At 43.4% G+C, this 20,977-nt stretch overlaps 2 protein-coding genes across 6 annotated transcripts in view; one reads left to right on the plus strand and one right to left on the minus strand.

The window, feature by feature from the left end:
- akr1a1b (aldo-keto reductase family 1, member A1b (aldehyde reductase)) overlaps positions 1-15,266 on the minus strand; it is a 32,219-nt gene extending 16,953 nt beyond the window's left edge. Inside the window, exons 1-3 of one of the 5 annotated variants that reach the window (XM_085983039.1) lie at positions 14,964-15,133; positions 14,019-14,085; positions 12,734-12,826 (exon numbers count right to left, since the gene is read on the minus strand). In XM_085983039.1, the coding sequence (XP_085839165.1) occupies positions 12,734-12,826; positions 14,019-14,078 (153 nt within the window). In that variant the 5' untranslated portion in view covers positions 14,079-14,085; positions 14,964-15,133. The other 4 variants (XM_085983042.1, XM_085983041.1, XM_085983040.1 and 1 more) reach the window with 4 other exon arrangements.
- Positions 15,267-15,370: 104 nt separating this feature from the next.
- Positions 15,371-20,977, plus strand: part of LOC147122184 (peroxiredoxin-1-like) — a 57,250-nt gene continuing 51,643 nt past the window's right edge. The window contains exon 1 of the mRNA XM_085983044.1: positions 15,371-15,478. The gene's annotated coding sequence lies outside the window, so the exon portion shown is untranslated. The remainder of the gene's footprint in view (positions 15,479-20,977) is intronic.

Consider the following 20,977-nt stretch of genomic DNA (forward strand, 5'->3'; position numbering starts at 1 on the left):
ACTAAGGTCGAGATGGGAATAAGACCACTAAGGTATGGACAGGATAATACCACAGGCATGAGAGAGAGAGAGAGAGAGAGAGATGGCAGAAATATTAAATAATTAGTTTGCCTCAGTATTTACCAGGAAGATAGAACAGGTGGACATGACATTGGATGAGATTAGTAATGAAATAACTATTTAAAATAAAAAAGGAGATACATTAAACTAATCAAACTCAGGAAAAAAAACCCTGGTTCAGATAGATTACATCCACGCATTTTAAAAGAATCTAGGGAAGAGATAGCAGAGGCATTACTACACATATTTAATAATTCATTAGAAAAAGGTGTAGTGCCAGAGGACTGGCGGATAGCTGACATCATACCTATATTTAAGAAGGGAGATAAAACATGTCCAGGGAACTATAGACCAGTCAGCTTAACATCAGTGGTAGGAAAGATAATGGAATCCCTACTAAAGGAGAAAATAGAACATCTAGAAGTTAAAAATATGAATAGTCAGCATGGATTTTAAAAAGGGAAAGTCTTGCTTCACCAACCTCATTGAATTTTATTTAGAGGTAACAGAGAATAGACAATGGTAATGCAGAAGATGTAATTTATCTAAATTTTCAAAAGGCCTTCGATAAGGTACCACATAATAGACTAATGAATAAGGTCAGAGAATGTGGAGTTAGAGGGCAAGTAGCAGAATGGATAGCGAGCTGGCTTCAAGACAGAAAGCAGAGAGTAGGGGTGAAGGGTAACTATTCACAGTAGTAGAAGGTGGGTAGTGGTGCTCCACAAGGATCAGTGCTGGGACCACTGTTCACAATTTATATTAATGATTTAGACTTTGCAATCAAAAACAATGTCTAAATTTGAGGATGACACCAATTTTGAGGGGCGGGGGGGGGGGGGGGGAGGGGAAGATAGTCAATAGTGAGGAGGACTGCAACTAATTACAGGAGGACATTAATAAACTTGCAGAATGGGCATATAATTGGCAAATGAAGTTCAAGACAGATAAATGTGAGGCATTACATTTTGGTAGGAAGAATAGGGAGGTCACATTACTTGGAGGGTGAGAGTCGGGGGGGGGGGGGTAGAGGAACAAAGGGATCTCGGAGTACAAATACACAAAGTTGTGACACAGGTTAGCAAGGTCATAAAAAAAGCAAACCAAGCACTAGGGTTTATTTCTAGAGGGATAGAATTGAAAAGTTGGGAATTTATGCTAAACCTGTATTGAACCTTGGTTCAACCACACTTGGAGTATTGTACACAGTTCTGGTCGCCATATTATAAAAAGGATATAGAGGCACCGGAGAGGGTGCAGATTTACAAGGATGATACCAGAAATGCGAGGGTATATACACATCAGGAAAGGATGAACAGGCTGGGTCTCTTTTCTCTTGAAAAAAGGCTAAGGGGTGACCTAATAGAGGTCTTTAAAATTATGACAGGTTTTGATAGTGGATAGAGAGAGAATGTTTCCACTTGTGGGGAAGAGCATAACTAGAGGCCATCAATAGAAGATAGTCACCAAAAAATCAAATGGGGAATTCAGAAGAAACTTCTTCACCCAAAGAGTGGTGAGAATGTGGAACTCGCTACCAGAGAGTGGTTGAAGTGAATAGTATAGGTGCATTTAAGGAGAGGCTAGACAAGCATATGAGGGAGAGGGGAATAGAGGATTATGCTGATAGATTTAGATCAGGAAAGACGGGAGGAGGCTCAAGTGGAGCATAAATGCCGGCATAGACTGCTTGGGCCGAATGGCCTGTTTCTGTGCCATATATCCTATGTTTGTAATCTATGAATGATTCGGTAATTCCTCCCAAACACATACCAGAGACAATTAGCACTGGTTATTCACACAGAACTAAACTATGGTTTAATTGTGATGTATATTTTTAAGTTAACGTTTTTAAACTAAGGGTGCCAACAGAATTTTACCCGTAGCATTTTCAAAATAAAAATAAGGTGCTGTGATGCTACACAATTATAGGCTTTCAGACTGGGAGCACCCAATCCCAAGGGGTCTGCAAGATTATCATAGCGGTCTGCCTGGGTTGGAGCACACTTTCTTTCCCTGTATTTGTTGATTTACTAGCATATTATTTCTACTGCTTTGTATTGACAAAACATTTTCTGTAACAGCAGCACTGTGTTCCTTTGGGTAGCTGGACCTGCTGTTTTGGTTGTTACAATGGAGTCCCTAAGAGTTCATCAATACAGTACTTGCAAGGGTTCCATCCCCTTCCCCCACCAGAGTGAAAATGAATGATAACTCAATTTGGAAAGCCCATTCCAAAACCAAACTCTCAGCAACATTGGGTTGTTTTTTTTTTTTGGGGGGGGGGGGGGGGGGGGGGGAAATCAAGGCAATTAAGAAACTGTAGTACAGAACTGTTTACCACAGATTAATGTTCATACCATGTATGCCAATAGCCAGTGCTAATTTTCCCATCACTTAATAAGCATGCATTAAAAAAAAACACAAAATTTAGTGTAAAAAAATCTCTTTTGGTGGTAGGTGCTCCTGTGGATTAGGCAATGAATTGTCACCTCTGGAACCAAGTTCAAATCCAGCCCAAACTGAATGAAAGTCGTCTTTGCTGGAGTACCGACCCTGTGGGCAAGTTTGGGCAGTTCCAATTAAGTTAAAATTAGCAATTTTGAAATTGCACAGGATGACTTCTGTGGGAAATGGAAAATTGCCATACTAAGAAATATTGCGCTGTGTGAAGGTTGGGGCTGAAGGACATTGTTGAGGCACTGTAGACAGATATTTACTCTGCATTTCTAACCTAGGAGTGCTCCTGAAAGGCAGGAGAGGAAGAAAATCATTATTTGTTCAACTATACGGCGTCACCTGAAGGGTTTTTAAGGTCACTGGCACTTGTGAAAACTGAAAACATCTGAAAATTAACCAATGAACACAGGAACTAGCTAGTTTCCTGTTTACAACTGTATGCTGTTGGTTGGCCAGCTGGCTTTCTGGTGATCAGACTTTGCACAAACAACTAGGACTTTAAAAAAAAGTTCATGTTTTTCAGTCACTGTGCCAGATTCAGAGGAGGAAGGGGGGAGGCATAGAAGAAAGTGTTCTTAACACTTACTTTTCACCATGTTTTTAATAAATTTAGGAAAACAGGGAGGGACAAAAACCAAAAGCAATCTGTTGTTTTTAAGCTTGGTGAAAAACAGAATAGATCATGCACAGTAAGAAAATATATTAGGACAGATTCTACCCAGAGATTTATTTTAGCTTCCAGCGTATCACTTGCCAAATATAGGCAAACAAGAACAGTCAGTTTGATATACTAGATGGACAGTTATTTAATTGTTAAAAGTTTGATAGCTTAACTAGCCATGGAAAATATGCATTTAAGCACATCAGAACATGTGGATTTACTGTGAAATGAATGTTCATCAGCTAATTCATCCTGTGACAATCAGATTATGCCTTAGAAATAAATCAATGACAGTGTCTTAACAAAAACAGTCATTGATTATTTTGTTAATTCTGTTCCTCAACTGGGCAGTACGAAGGGTTATAGACCTGAAACAACAACTTTTTTGACAAATGCTGCCCAACCTGATGAGTGTTAAGCATTTTTCTATTTCAGTTTCAGAAAACAGACTGAAATACTACACACATTTTCATTGTTTAAACTGCTGGACATGGAACCCAGGAATTTATAACGATCCCTAGGAAATACCTGTGTTATTACAAACTTGGACTGCTCACTGACAACAAGCTGATGAATTGATGATTTTTTGTATACTTAAAATGGGGAAATTCTCACCATCAGAATCCTTTAAAGAGAGAAAAATACAAAAGCTGGATATCATTGAAGTTCTTTTAAAAAAAAAATTAAAAAAAAATTTAAGAAAGGAAAATACAAGAGTTAATGACATCAGGGTGTCGATGGAAGTATTAAAGTTGAAGTTATAAGCACCCTGAATTAACAATTAATATTGAAACATAGAAGACAGGAGCAGGAGTAGGCCATTCGGCCCCTCGAGCCTGCTCCGCCATTCAATGAGATCATGGCTGATCATCCAAATTCAGTACCCTGTCCCTGCTTTCTCCCCATATCCCTTGATCCCTTTAGCCTTAAGAAATATATCTAACTCCTTCAATATATTTAATGAATTGGCCTCAACTGCCTTCTGTGGTAGAGAATTCCACAGGTTCACCACTCTCTGGGTGAAGAAATTCCTCATCTCTAAATGGCTTACCCCTTATCTTTAGACTGTGACCCCTGGTTCTGGACTCCCCTGCCATCGGGAACATCCTTCCTGCATCTAGTCCTGTTAGAATTTTATAAGTTTCAATGAGATCCCCTCATTCTTCTAAACTCCAGCGAGTATAAGCCCAATCGACCTCATACATCATTCCTGCCATGCCAGGTATCAGTCTGGTGAATCTTCGCTGCACTCCCTCCATGGCAAGAACCTCAGATAAGGCGACCAAAACTGCACACAATACTCAAGGTGTGGTCTCACCAAGGCCCTGTACAACTGCAGCAAGACATCCTTGTTCCTGTACTCGAATCCTCTCGTTACGAAGGCCAATATACCATTGCCTTCTTAACCGCCTGCTGCACCTGCATGCTTACCTTCAGCGACTGGTGCACAAGGACACCCAGGTCTCGTTGCCCTTCCCCTGCTCCCAATCTATTGCCGTTCAGATAATAATCTGCCTTCTTGTTTTTGCCACCAAAGTGGATAACCTCACATTTATCCACATTATACTGCATCTGCCCAATCACCCAACTTGTCCAAATCATACTGGAGTTTCTCGGCATCCTCCTCACAGCACACACGCCCACCCAGCTTTGTGTCATCTGCAAACTTGGAGATATTACATCTAGTTCCCTTGTCTAGATCATTAATATATATTGTGAATAGCTGGGGTCCTAGGACCGATCTGCTTGCCACTCGGAAAAAGACCCATTTATTCCAACTCTTTGCTTCCTGTCCGTCAACCAGTTCTCTATCCAAGTCAGTACCTTGCCCCCAATCCCTTGTGCTTTAACTTTACACGCTAATCTCTTATGCGGGACCTTAGCGAAAGTCTTCTGAAAGTCCAAATACACCACATCCACTGGTTCTCCCTTATCTATTCTACCAGTTACATCCTCAAAATTCCAGTAGATTAGTCAAGCACGATTTACCTTTTGTAAATCCATGTTGACTTTGTCCGATCCTATCACTGTTTTCCAAGTGCAGCATTGGGTTAAAGACAGTCTCTGCTAAAGCTAATTTTTCCTCATCAGACTCAGCAATTCTTTCAAGCTTTATGAATGCTTATAAAAATAACGAAGAATCATCACTATAATTCATATATTTCTTAAAAGGCTAAGAGAACACTTCTTTAAACCAGAGAGCTCAGTGCAAATCAATCTCAAAAGATATAGAATCTTAGTTTCCCTTCCTTCAAAAATTTTTAAACACACTTTCTGGGGAGGAAAATAAAATGTAGTCTCCTCAAAATCGAGCAGTCCACGACTGTTCTTGTCATTCAGAATTGTTTGAATTATATAATATGAACCTTTCTTTCTCCCCAGTACTGCACATCTCCTGCATGCAAGGGATAAGATACATAGCCTATCCCCAGCCCATTAAGGGTATCACTCTGGGGTAGCCACCAGGTGCCATGTCAAATTCCCCAACTGCTTTTCCATCCCCAATACTATGGTTGAAACAGAATTCAGAGAAGAAAAAGAACTGAGAATAAGACGCAAGAGCAGGAGGTGGTCATTTGGCCCCTCGAGCCTGCTCCGCCATTCAATAAGATCATGACTGATCTGATCTTGGCCTCAACGCCACTTCCCTGCCCGCTCCCCATAACCCTAGACTCCCTTACCATTCAAAAATCTGTATCTCCACCTTAAATATATTCAATGACCCAGCCTCCACAGCTCTCTGAAGAGAATTCCAAAGATTCACGACCCTCAGAAGAAATTCCTCCTCATTTCTGATTTAAATGGGTGCCCCCTTATTCTGAAATTATGCCTCCTAGTTCTAGATTCCCCCATGAGGGGAAACATCCTCTCTGCATCTACCCTGTCAAGCGTCCTCAGAATCTTATGTTTCAATAGGATCCCCTCTCATTCTTCTAAACTCCAATGAGTATAGGCCCAACATGCTCAACCTTTAAGACAACCCTTTCATCTCCGGAATCAACCTCGTGAACCTTCTCTGAACTGCCTCCAATGCAAGTATATCCTTCCTTAAATAAGGAGACCAAAACTGTACGCAGTACTCCAGGTGTGGCCTCACTAACAGGACTTCCCTACTTTTATACTCCATTCCCTTTGCAATAAAGGCCAACACTCCATTTGCCTTCCTAATAACTTGCTGTACCTGCATGCTAACTTTTTGCGATTCATGTACAAGGACCCCCAGGATCCCGCTGTACCTCAGCATTTTGTAATCTCTCCCCATTTAAATAATAATTTGCTTTTTTATTTTTCCTACCAAAGTGGATAACCTCGCATTTTCCCACATTATACTCCATCTGCCAGATTCCTGCCCACTCACTTAGCCTATCTATATCCCTTTGGCGATTCTTTGCGTCCTCCACACAATTTGCTTTCCCACCTATCTTTGTATCAGCAGCAAATTTGGCTACATTACACTCGGTCCCTTTATCCAAGTCATTAATATCGGATTGCATCACTCTGTAGTGCTGCATTTTGGTTTTTCAATGCAGAGAAACACTCTCCAACAAGCTGCTTTTGAAATACATAAGTAGGAGCAGGAGTAGGCCATACGGCCCCTCGGGCCTGCTCCACCATTCAATAGGATCATGGCTGATCCGAACCTAGACACACGTCCACTTCCCTGCCCGCTCCCCGTAACCCCTAATTCCCTTATCTGCTAGGAAACTGTCTATCTCCGTTTTAAATCTATTTAATGTTGCAGCTTCCACAGCTCTCTGGGGTAGCAAATTCCATAGATTTACTACCCTCTGAGTGAAGAAGTTTCTCCTCATCTCAGTTTTGACAGGGCAGCCCCTTATTCTAAGATTATGCCCCCGAGTTCTAGTCTCACCCATCAGTGGAAACATCCTTACCGCATCCACCCGATCAATCCCCCTCACAATCTTATATGTTTCGATAAGATCGCCTCTCATTCTTCTGAACTCCAGTGAGTAGAGGCCCAACCTACTCAACCTTTCCTCATAACGTCAACCCCCTCATCTCTGGAATCAACCGAGTGAACCTTCTCTGAACCGCCTCGAGAGCAAGTATATCTTTTCTTAAATATGGAAACCAAAACTGCACGCAGTATTCCAGGTGTGGCCTCACCAATACCATGTATAACTGCAGCAAGACTTCCCTGTTTTTATACTCCATCCCCCTTGCAATAAAAGCCAAGGTTCCATTGGCCTTCCTGATCACCTGCTGCACCTGCATACTAACTTTGTGTTTCATGCACCAGGACCCCCAGATCCCTTTGTACTGTAGCACTTTGCAGTTTCTCTCCATTTAGATAATAACTTGCTCTTTGATTTTTTCTGCCAAAGTGCATAACCTCACTTTCCAATATTATATTCCATCTGCCAAATCTCTGCCCACTCACTTAGCCTGTCTATGTCCTTTTGCAGGTTTTTTATGTCCTCCTCACTCACTGCTTTCCCTCCTATCTTTGTATCGTCAGCAAACTTGGATATGTTGCACTCGGTCCCTTCCTCCAAATCATTAATATAGATTGTAAAGAGTTGGGGTCCCAGCACTGACCCCTGCGGAACACCACTTGTTACTGATTGCCAGCCCGAGAACGAACCATTTATCCCAACTCTTTGGTTATCTAACAGAAAACAATCTTCCACCCATGCCAGTATATTACCCCCAATCCTGTGATTTTTTAATCTTGATCAGTAATCTTGTGTGGCACCTTGTCAAATGCCTTTTGGAAGTCCAAATACACTACCTCCACCCTGTATGTTACGTCCTCAAAGAATTCAAGCAAATTTGTCAAACATGACTTCCCTTTCATAAAACCATGCTGACTCTGTCCTATTAAATTATGTTTATCCAAATGCTCTGTTACTGTTTCCTTAATAATGGACTCCAACATTTTACCAACCACAGATGTTAGGCTAACTGGTCTATAGTTTCCAGCTTTTTGTCTACTTCACTTCTTAAATAAGGGTGTTACATTAGCAGTTTTCCAATCTGCCAGGACCTTTCCCGAGTCCAGGGAGTTTTGGAAAATAATCACCAATGCATCCACAATCCCTACCGCTACTTCTCTCAAGACCCTAGGATGTAGGCCATCAGGTCCGGGGGATTTATCTGCCTTAAGTCCCATTATTTTACTGAGTACTACCTCCTTAGTGATTTTAATCGTGTTTAGCTCCCCCCCCCCCCACCCCTTGCCCCGTTTGTCCAGTTTTGGGATATTTTTAGTGTCCTCTACTGTAAAGACTGATACAAAATATTTGTTCAGCATCTTTGCCATCTCCATGTTCCCCACTAGTTTCCCGGTCTCATCCTCTAAGGGACCAACGTTCACTTTAGCCACCCTTTTTCTTTTTACAGTATATAGCTGTAGAAACTCTTGCTATCTGTTTTTATATTTTTTTGCTAGTTTACTTTCATAATCTATCTTCCCTTTCTTAATTCATCTTTTAGTTATTCTTTGCTAGCTTTTAAATGCTTCCCAATCTTCTATCCTCCCACTAGATTTGGCTACTTTATATGCCCTTGTTTTCAGTCAGATACTATCCTTTATTACTTTACTAAGCCACGGATGGCTGTCTTTTCTTTTACTCCCCTTTTTCCTCAGTGGAATATATTTTTCTTGAAAGATGTGAAATATCTCCTTGAATGTAGACCACTGCTCTTGTACCGTCTTACACTTTAATCTGTTTTCCCAGTCCACTTCAGTCAATTCTACTCTCATACCTTCATAGTCTCCTTTATTTAAGCTCAATACGCTGGTTTGAGATCCAACTCTCCCCCTCAAACCGAATTTGGAATTCAACCATATTATGGTCACTCATTCCAAGGGGATCCTTTACTAGGACATTTTTTATTAATCCTGTCTCATTACACAGGACCAGATCTAAGATTGCCTGCCCCCTGGTTGGTTCAGTTACATACTGCTCAAAGAACCCTTCGCTAATACACTCTATGAACTCTTCCTCAAGGCTGCCATGCCCAATTTGATTAGTCCAGTCAATATGAAAGTTAAAATCCATGATTATAGCTGTTCCCTTATTACAAGCACCAACTATTTCTTGATTTATACTCCGACCAACAGAGTTGCAATTGTTAGGAGGCCTATAGACTACGCACACTAGTGACTTTTCCCCTTATTATTCCTTATCTCCACCCAAACTGTTTCACTATCCTGATCCTTTGACCCAATATCATTTCTGACTATTGCAGTGATTCCATCCTTGATTAACATAGCAACCCCACCTCCCTTTCCTTCCTGTCTGACCTTCCTAATTGTCAAATACCCCTGGATGTTTAGTTCCCAGTCATGATCATCTTGCAGCCATGTTTCCGTAATGGCCACCAGATGATAACCATGTGTAGTTATTTGTACCGTCAACTCGTCTATTTTGTTACGAATGCTGCGTGCATTCAGATAAAGAACTTTCAAATATGTTTTCTGACAATTTATTCCTGTTTTTACCCCTTTTACTACTTTACCTTGATCATACATTCTGTCCCTTCCTGACATGCTCTGGTTTTTAATTCCCCCACTGCTACCTTGCTCTTCCTCCGCTGTCATTTTTATTTTTCGCTTTCTTAAAACCTCCCCAACTAATTAGTTTAAAGCCCTCTCTACAGCCCTAGTTATTCAATTCACCAGGATTCTAGTCCCAGCACTGGCCAAGTGAAGTCCATCCCAACAGAACAGCTCTCTCCTGTCCCAGTACTGATGTCAGTGTCTCAAGAAGCAAAACCCATTTCTCCCACACCAGTCTCTGAGCCACGCATTTAACTCTTTAATTTTATTTATCCTAGCCAAATTTGCACATGGCTCAAGTAGTAATCCAGAGATTATTACCCTTGTGGTTCTGCTTTTTAATTTGGCCCCTAACTGCTCAAACTCCCTCAGCAGAACCTCTTTCCTTGTCCTATCTATGTCGTTGGTACCAACATGGACCACGACAACTGGATCCTCCCCCTCCAAGTTTCTCTCCAGCCCAGAGATGTCCTTAACCCTGGCACCGGGCAGGCAACACAGCCTTCAGGACTCTCGCTCTCGGCTGCAAAGAACCCTATCTAGCTCCCTAACGATACTATCCCCTATCACTACAACATTTCTTTTAACTCCCCCCACTTGAATGGCCCCCCGCTCCACGGTGCTGTGGCCAGGTTGCTCATCCTCCCCGCAGTCCCCGTTCCCATCCTCACAGGGAGTAAGAGCCTCAAACCTGTTGGACAAGAGCAAGGGCTGCGGCTCCTCCAACACTACCTCCTGGATCCCCTTACCTGCCTCACTTCTAGGCACACCATCCTGTCCCTGACCACGGACTACATTTGAATGAATTAATCTAATTGGTGTGACTACCTCCTGAAACAGAGTCCAGGTAACACTCCCCCTCCCTGATGTGTCGCAGTGTCTGAAGCTTGGTCTCAAGCTCATCAACACGGAGCCGGAGTTCCACTAGCAGCAAACACTTATCGCAAATATAATCACCGTGAGCATCAATGGTGTCCACCAGCTACCACATTTCACAGTAGTAACACATCAGCTGCTCTCCCATTCTATGTAATTAATTAAATTTATTTAAGAAGACCCTCTGCCCCATTTTAGGTGAAGATCACACCTTTATTTAAAAGAACTTACCAACTTATAAAGATTTTAAAAAGACAAAAACAGCCCCTCACTCCCCCTTGCCTGAACTCTCTCACTTACCAAACTCTAGATAAGCTCTCTTTCGCTGCCCGTGCTCGCACTGGCCTTTTAAACTTTCAGCAGCCAGTCAATGTCCCCTATTCAATGAATTAAAAAATCGGTAAAAAACCAGAAGTGTAACGGTTTTTCTTCCTGCCCAATTAACCCCTGCTGTTTGACTTTTTAAACAATAAATTTTCCCTTAACTTAAATTGCTTAACATCTTAATAATCTAATTAATTAATCTTATGCCACAACTCAAACTCGCACTTACCAAACTCTAGATAAGCACTCTTTCGCTGCCCGCAGCATAAGCTCCCTCGACAGCTAAGCAAATTTACTGAGTGAGTAGGTGAGCTACAGTGTCTTGGAAGGTCTCATGTTCCGTCACCAGTCTGTGCTGACTGTCAGCTGACCTCGGCCAATGTGGCATTAGGGCCTTGACAATGTGCTTTGTCTAGCTACTGGAAAATGATTTGTTCCTGGCATTCTCACTGATTTGATGTGCGAACGTGAACCAGGAAGATCATTTCAAAAATACAACCAATGCCATGCTGTATCATCATTCAATTTGGAACTGAATACCAAGTGACAATTAAGCAGTGAACTAGTACAAGATCTGCACTTTCTGGCTGCATTAAATACATGGTGAATTCTATAAATAATGACAAAATATGACACTTAAAAGTCTCTGTTGGGAACTGTGGGAGAGGAGAGATTGAATCACAAGGAAGGGGAATGAGAGATACAGGAAACTTTCGTTTATCCGGAGGTTAAATGTCCAGAAAGCTCTATCCACTGGCAAAATTCAGGAGTCGGTTCAGATAAGTTTTTTTTCTTCTTTTCGTTGCTTTTTTTCTGCAGTCGTGGCTCTGCAAGGTCTAGCTGAAGCTGTTGCTTAGCTACAGAGATGCTTGCAAGCTACACCGACTGTTTTGAAGCTGTTGCTAAGGGTTTGTTGCTTCACACAGAGCTCAGAAGCTCCGTATGTTTTAACATTAGCGCTGGTTTCTACGGCAGTTTTGATGGGACGGCACCAGCTCGGTCCCGTCAGTGCCAGATACCAGAAAGTTTCCTGTATATTGAAGACATGGAGACATTTGACATTCACTAGAGTATAGCTTCAAAAGGCCAGCAAGTTTAGTGCAGCTATCATGCAAGTCTTTGTTCTGTATGTGATTTACATGTTAAAGATCAGTGCAAATAAACTTATTTGGAGCCTGAAAAGAACTAGAGAGTGGTGTCTAGATATTTCTGTCTTTCAAAATAGTTTGAAGCAAAGCAGCTCTGCAGAGGGCACTGGTGACCTACAATTGCTGTGAATCCTCAAGGTACAAGATCTCTGTAGGACAGAAATAGATGAGGGGACAGTTTCTGGTCATGGGAAATATGAGGCCTGTTTAAGGGGAATGTAACAAGACAGGCACGAGAGCCCGCAAGACAGGAGAGTGAGCGTGTCATTAAAGCACACAACATATGGCAGAGGAAAAAAAATGGTTTCCACTCACTATAAAATGAGACTTGCTGGAAGCGGGCTTGTGTAGTCTCAGGCGAGGGTAGGATCAGTCTCAGCTGTTACACACTACCACGAATGAGCCTGCCAACATTTATTTATCCTGAAGGCTCACCAGCACCAGCTTAGTCCCACAAATGCATGGCCCTTGTCCCAGCAAGGAATCAATACCATTAGGAAAGGAGATGGGAGGAAGTTGGGGAGAAAAATAGCAGGGGAAAAAAAAAATACATGTATGCTACCAGATTGGGACAGCTACACAACCATACAAATCAGTGTTAACAATTCATTCGAAAAACAACTGATGCTGCTCAAAAGAAAGTCAATCAAGTTGTCTGTGTAAATGTGGTCAGGTTACCTCGCCAGGTGCACTTTTCCATGTCCCCAATCCAATGAGGGGCATCTTCTGTCCAGTATTGAGCACAACATAATTGGAAGTGGCCATTTTAACCTAAACAAAAATAAACATTTCTAAAAGCTCCAAGACATAAACACTAATTATACAAACCTTTGAACTTCATAAATCAGTGCTACTTACACTTTTTTTGAATATCACGTTGAGAATCTGGAGTACTGCATGCAGTTTTGGTCTCCTTATTTAAGGAGGGATATACTTGTATTGGAGGCAGTTCAAAGAAGGTTCACTAGGTTAATTCCTGAGATGAAGGGGTTGACTTATGAAGAAAAGGTTGAGCAGGTTGGGCCTATACTCATTGGAGTTTAGAAGAATGAGCGGTGATCTTATTGAAACATAAGATTCTGAAGGGGCTCGACAGGGTAGATGCAGGGAGGATGTTGCCCCTCGTGGGGGAATCTAGAACTAAAGTGCACAGTTCCAGGCGAAGGGGTCGCCCATTTAAAACTGACATGAGGAGGAATTTCTTCTCTGAGGGTCGTGAATCTTTGGAGAGCTCTGGAGGCTGAGCCACTGAATATATGCAAGGCTGAGATAGACATATATTTGAGCTACAGGGGAGTCAAGGGTTATGGGGAGTGGGCAGGAAAGTGGCATTGAGGCCAAGATCAGATCAGCCATGATCATATTGAATGGCGGAGCAGGCTCGAGGGGCCAAATGATCTACGCCTGCTCCTATTTCTTATGTTATCTTAACTTTTTTTTTAATTTTTAAGTTGACATATTGATATCGAAGTCGGGGGAAAAAAACTGGGTTAGGGGGGAGGTTAAATCAATCAACCTGGGTTCCCAGTGATTGCTATGCGGTGAACCTCATTGGAAAGTGCATGTGTGGACAAGATAAGGCTTGACCAAGATGCTCTCGATGGTTGAATAGCTGCTATTTAAGTTTGAGGGGTACAGGAAAGGAGTTAGCACCTGCGGAACAGAACCTCATCTGGTTCCTTCAGGAGGAAAGAAAGTTAGAATTAATACTTTAAAAGAGATATAAAAAGGAGAAAATAGAATTATAGGCAGGAAACTGAGAAAAAGAACTGAAAAGGAAAGAGAAAGTGGAACATTTACTAGTCTGTCACTCGTCTCAAGGCACCTCCTAGTGTTGGCAAAGGCTTTAGCCACAAAAATGTAACATAATTGGCTTTAAGGCCTTCACAAGTCATACAATTTATACAAATATACTTGTGCAGAATACCAGCATTAATAGCAAAAGCACATTTCTACTTGTTACCTTGCAGAAGTTTCTGGAGATTTGCTTTGGCCTTAAAAACAGGATTAAAATCTTTTGCATGTTGCCCCTTCAAAATTGAAATATACAACTTTTAATACAAGAAATCGCTAACTTTCGAGTTCTCATCTATAGGATTTCAAACCGCATCCGGGGAGGGAGAGGTCTCAAAAGGTCAGTAGATTTCAGAATTTTTGCTGAATTTGTTCATTTACTAGCTCATTACTTTTGTTGTACACTAATAAGTCGCTTTCTACAACTACTATTTTGGGTAGCTGACAGCATCCTTTGAAAAAAAGGACAGGGAATCACTGAATATTTAGAGGACCCCCACACAGAAGTTTAAAAACCATTGACAAAAAAATAACTTTCACAATGAGATTAACTATCAGATTACACTGCTGGGTATGATAAAATTGTTGCATTGAATGGAAACAGGGAATGGGGGAAACGGAAAGAAAAAAATGCATTCTAGTTGGGCCTACACTGCAGTAAAGGGCAATATTTCTAGTATTATCCGAATTTGATCAAAGAATGAATAACTCAGTACAACAATTTTTTTTGGTCTGACTACACTCTGAACTCTTTGGGGCATTTTCTACATTAAAAAGTGTTGCACAAATGCAGCATTATGCCTCCTATTGTCTCATGTTAACATCACTTCAGCCATTTAACCATATCTTGATTTCCACTTAAGCACTTTACGTGTGCGTGAGATCCAACAACTTATACACATTTGAATGAATAGTTTCCTTTAAATCCAATCCTGAAACGTCACGAATAAAACAATACTGTAACACATAGCCAAGTTAAAGAGAATGCACCTACTCGCATATTGATTCAAGAGTGCAGCAAATGTTAACACTGTACTTAATCGGAACAAAATGCATCAATCTCCCAAATCGTAAGACAAATGACCAACTGCATACTCCAAATGCCCGAAAATACCTGTTTACCGATGCTGACCAAGCTACTGTGTATTTCCTGTTCCTCCAATTTCTATTACTTTTACTGTTGCAGTTGCACACCCTGCTATTTTAAACAGCAGCAGCAGCAAGAAGCTGCTTTTTTTTCCAACCAGCAGACTCGCCCCTCAACACAACCCACAACCTTCCTCTGCCCACTCACGCGCGATCAACGTGCTGCTTCCTGAAAGTACGTCATCGACCGTCGTTGGTCGGCTGAGAATGATTTAATTTTTTTTAAATATATTTTTATGCTAAGGGAAGAAGGTGGAAACTATTTTTTTTATTGTTGAGATGATAATGGCACGGAAGATAAATCAAATGTTTGACGCGCGCACTTTCAAACCGCCAGGTCTGGGGCTGGCCCCGGGGCGGCTGCGCAGGCTGGGGCTGGGGCTGGCCCGGCTGCGCAGGCGCGGGCTGGGGCCACGCGGCGCTCGCGCGGTTAACGGTTTCCAGTGCAGGAGCGAGGCGGGGCCAGGCGGTTTGGTGATAACGGCAAGTAGCGGTCAGCCTCTCGGCTCAAATTATAGAGAGCGGCGTTTCTGTATAAGACGAAAAAAAGGACACGGTTTAAAAAAAAGAAATATGATACGAAGTTCGGTGACATTGACGTTATCAAGAACGGTTTCTGCTATTGACCATTCGTGACAAAATTAAACGGTTTCTAACTCTAACCGCTCGCCCCAACCACGAATCATTGATCATTAACCCCTAACCACTGATCATTAACCCCTAACCATTGATCATTAACCCCTAACCACCGATCATCCCGGGTGGCCCTAGAGCTGGAGCACGCGGTGTCCGCCGGCGCGCTAGATCAGTTTCGTGACCGGTGGGCGCCGCGGGGACTGGAGTGCATAATTGGGCTGGAGAACCAAATTTTAATTTGATTATTAAGGTTTATTTGAAGTTTTATTGATTTATTACAGTTTTATTGGTTTATTTACAGTTTTAATGGTTTATTTACAGTTTTTATCTGTCTAAATTTATGGTTTCACCAAAAGAGGACCACCGATCATTAACCCCTAACCACGGATCCTAATCACTAACCATTAACTCCTATAAGAAGTCACAAAACACCAGGTTATAGTCCAACAGTTTTATTTGAAATCACAAGCTTTTGGAGCGCTGCTCCTTCGTCAGGTGAAGTGGAGAGATGCATAAAGACACAGCTTATATAGTCAGAGAATAATGCCAGATGATTACAGGTAATCTTTCTAACTGCCATTTATCACACCTCGGCAGAGAGATAATCACAGCAATCAAAGGTGTGAATGGTGTCCAAACAGGTCAGTCAGGAAAACATTACATCAAAGAAGCATACTGACAACTGGACAACCAGGAACACTACAGACAGTTACCCGCAGATCAGACCAAAGAACACACCCGCCAACTCAACAGACTGATCAAGACCTTCAATCCAGACCTTCAAAGCATCCTACGCGCTCTCATCCCACGTACTCCCCGCATGGGAGACTTCTACTGCCTCCCAAAGATACACAAAGCCAACACACCCGGACGTCCTATCGTATCAGGCAACGGAACCCTGTGTGAGAACCTCTCTGGATACGTCGAGGGCATCTTGAAACCCATCGTACAGGGAACCCCCAGCTTCTGTCGTGACACTACAGACTTCTTACAGAAACTCAGCACCCACGGACCATTTGAACCAGGAACACTCACGATGGACGTCTCGGCACTCTACACCAGTATCCCCCACGATGACGGCATCGCTGCGACAGCCTCAGTACTCAACACCAACAACAGCCAATCTCCAGACGCCATCCTACAACTCATCCGCTTCATCCATGACCTCAATGTCTTCACCTTCGACAACCAGTTCTTTACCCAAACACACGGAACAGCCATGGGGACCAAATTCGCACCCCAATACGCCAACATCTTCATGCACAAGTTCGAGCAAGACTTCTTCGCTGCACAGGACCTCCAACCAACGCTATACACCAGATACATAGACGACATTTTCTTCCTATGGACCCATGGCGAAGAATCACTGAAAAGACTACACGATAACATCAACAAGTTCCATCCCACCATCAAATTCGCCATGGACTACTCCTCAGAATCAGTTTTATTCTTGGACACACGAATCTCCATCAAAGACGGACACCTCAGCACTTCACTCTACCGCAAGCCCAGGATGCTCCACTTCTCCAGCTTCCACCCTAACCACGTTAAAGAAGCAATCCCCTATGGACAAGCCCTACGAATACACGGGATCTGCTCAGACGAGGAGGAACGTGATGGACACCTACAGACGCTGAAAGACGCCCTCGTAAGAACGGGATATGACGCTCGACTCGTTGATTGACAGTTCCGACGGGCCACAGCAAAAAATCGCATAGACCTCCTCAGAAGACAAACACGGGACACAACCAACAGAGTACCCTTCGTCGTCCAGTACTTCCCCGGAGCGGAGAAACTACGCCATGTTCTTCGCAGCCTTCAACATGTCATCGATGACGACGAACACCTCGCTAAGGCCATCCCCACGCCTCCACTACTCGCCTTCAAACAACCGCCTAACCTCAAACAGACCATTGTTCACAACAAATTACCCAGCTTTCAGGAGAACAGCGACCACGACACCACACAACCCTGCCACGGCAACCTCTGCAAGACATGCCAGATCATCAACACAGATACCATCATCACACGTGAGGACACCACCCACCAGGTACATGGTACATACTCATGTGACTCGGCCAACGTTGTCTACCTCATACGTTGCAGGAAAGGATGCCCCGGAGCATGGTACATCGGCGAGACCATGCAGACACTGCGACAACGGATGAACGGACACCGCGCAACAATCGCCAGGCAGGAGTGTTCCCTACCAGTCGGGGAACACTTCAGCAGTCAAGGACATTCAACCTCCGATCTTTGGGTAAGCATTCTCCAAGGCGGCCTTTGAGACACACAACAACACAAAATCGTAGAGCAGAAACTGATAGCCAAGTTCCGCACTCATGAGGACGGCCTCAACCGGGATCTTGGGTTCATGTCACGCTACATGTAACCCCACCTGACGTAGGGTCATCCAGACTTGAGTCGTCGTTGGCTTGTTCTCTCTACACAGATGCAGCCGGACCTGCTGTGATTTCCAGCAAAAAAAAATGTTTTTTTGTCTGTTTTTTGTTTTTCATACAGACCCCAGCATCTGCAACATTTGACCCCTTGTGACCCCACCTCTTTGTTCTTTGATGTAATGTTTTCCTGACTGACCTGTTTGGACACCATTCACACCTTTGATTGCTGTGATTATCTCTCTGCCGAGGTGTGATAAATGGCAGTTAGAAAGATTACCTGCAATCATCTGGCATTATTCTCTGACTATATAAGCTGTGTCTTTATGCATCTCTCCACTTCACCTGACGAAGGAGCAGCGCTCCGAAAGCTTGTGATTTCAAATAAAACTGTTGGACTATAACCTGGTGTTTTGTGACTTCTTACATTTGTCCACCCCAGTCCAACACCGGCATCTCCACACCATTAACTCCTAAACACTGATCATAATCACTAACCACTGATCCTAATCACTAACCACTGACCATTAACCCCGAACCACGGATCCCGATCACTAACCACTAATCATTAACCCCTAACCACTGATCATTAACCCCTAACCACTAATCATTAACCCCTAACCACTGATCTGAACTTCCGCGACCTGTGGCCACCGTGGGACTGGAGTGCATCATCACCCCGGCCAACACAATTTTAATTTGATTTGTTAAGTTTTATTTAAAGTTTTATTGATTTACAGTCAATTTGTTTAATCAAAAAGGTAAAAAAAAGTTGATTAGTGCGAACAAAAGAAGCACCACTGATCATTAACCCCTAACTACTGATCATTAACCACTGATCAGTAACCCCTAACCACCAATTATTAATCCCTAACCACCAATTATTAACCCCTAACCACCGATTATTAACCCCTAACCACTGATCTGAACCATTATCACCAATAACTAACCACTAACACTAATAACTATAAATACAATAGGGAATTCAAGAGAAGCTTCTTTACCCAGCGTGTGGTGAGAATGTGGAACTCACTACCACGGAGTAGTTGAGCTGAATAGCATAGATGCCTTTCAGGGGAAGCTAGATAAACACATGAGTGAGGGAGGGAGGAATAGAAGGCTATGTTGATGGGGTTAGATGAGGAGGCTTGTGTGGAGCATGAACACTAGCATAGCCCTGATGGGCCAAATGGCCTGTTTCTGTTCCTGTGCTCGGTGGATTTCACTATTGCGATGCACGACCTGTCATCTTGACGTCATTGATGATGCAGATCGGACGCGTTGTCAATAACCACTCCATTTTAATCAGGCTGTGACTTTAACTCAGGCCTGAGCAGGGCAGTTGCCGTGGCTTTCCCATTAGATAAAGGCGTATCAGAAGCTGTTGGAAGGAGTAAAAGGCCCCCTGAGGTAAGTACAAATCCTTTCTTTGTGGAACCAGAAGGAGCACTAGTGCTCATCCGAGCCCCACAAGAAAAGTCGCGGCCTTTCCTGCCCCAGACTCCCCCACCCCATCACCTTCGAGACTCTCCCAAAACCCCTTCCCCGCCACTTCTTGCCGGTAAACTTTCCTTTGGTGGCGGCAGCCCGAACGTATGGACAAACCCACAGGCCAGCTGACACTTTCTGCCTCTTTTAGGTGGGATGCTGATTAGCAGTATGCAGATGAGGTCTGGGAGTTAAAATACCCTGGGACTGAACTTTGGGCTTGCGAGTGTGTTTTGCACTTGCCCCACCCCTATAGTCGCTAGAAGTTAAAATCGATCCAGGATGTTTCAACTCTCCTAGGGGAGCTATAGCAGAAATGCTTAGTTGCTGTGATTTGAACCTTGTTTGTTTGATGAGGACTGATTTTAACTCTGGGTGCGAATCGGCTGCATAGGAAGCCCTGTGATATTGTCGTTGGGAGGCCCGGGCGATTTTAATGCCTGGACCTCATTTCCATTTAACTGACTGGTTGCCCTCCTGATCGCATTGGGAATCAGCCTGCCCACATGACGCACGTAATTTTGGTGCGACTCTGATGCCTATTTGTAGCAGGGATGCATCTCTTAAAGCGAGGATGCATTCCCTGCTTTGATTTGTTTCTTGACCAGCTGTGGAAGAAATTTTTACATTGGAAATGAGACGAAGGCCGCCCCCCCCCCCCCCCCCCCACTTTTCTGACGCCTCCCTGGAGTTCCAAGTGGAGAAAGTCCGGGTAAGGAGGGGAAGTACTGTTCCCTGGCAGCTACAGGAGCCACTACAGGGCCACTGTTCAGCAGGTCTGGACAGAGGTGACGACACAGTCAGCGCCAGCACCATCACCCCAGGACCTGGCTTCATGTAGAAAGAGGCTCCGTGACCTCAAGAACAGCAAGGGTGAGTACAGCTCTTCACCTCGCCACCTTTCTCGAGCACCTTTCATCCTCTTCCCCACCACTCTCAACAGTTCCCTCCCCTCCCTCACACCCTTCAGCGTACAATCACAAGGGTACACTGCAATGCCTCCCTTTCCTATCCCAAGCACACTCACCTCTTCCTTTTCTCTCTTCACACCACAAATGAACAGCATTCTCTTCTCACATCCTACCACTTGCACAAGCAACAACTACTCCCAGTACTCCTTCCTCACTTCACATTCCACACATTAGGCTTTACATTCATCACATCCCCATCCTCATTCCACTTTGCCTCTTTCCAAGTTCTCGGCACATATAATATGCCCAACACATCTCCACCTACGTTTTCAGCATCCAGTCACTAACTTTCCCTCTCTTTCTGCAGGACAAGGCAAGGCGTAATGCCAGTGAGAGTACCAAACTGGGGGTGGAGTCGCCAACGTCATTGCTCTCACCCAAGCAGATCAAGCCCTGGAGATCAGTGACCCAGGCAGAGCCATGAGTATCGGGGATGGAGAGCTGGCGCCTTATCTGAGTAGTGTGTCTGTATATTCCTTGTATCCTTA

This window comes from Somniosus microcephalus, chromosome 3, assembly GCF_052327205.1.
Source record: "Somniosus microcephalus isolate GS21.2 chromosome 3, FLI_Smic_1.0, whole genome shotgun sequence".
In the NCBI taxonomy this organism is placed as follows: domain Eukaryota; kingdom Metazoa; phylum Chordata; class Chondrichthyes; order Squaliformes; family Somniosidae; genus Somniosus; species Somniosus microcephalus.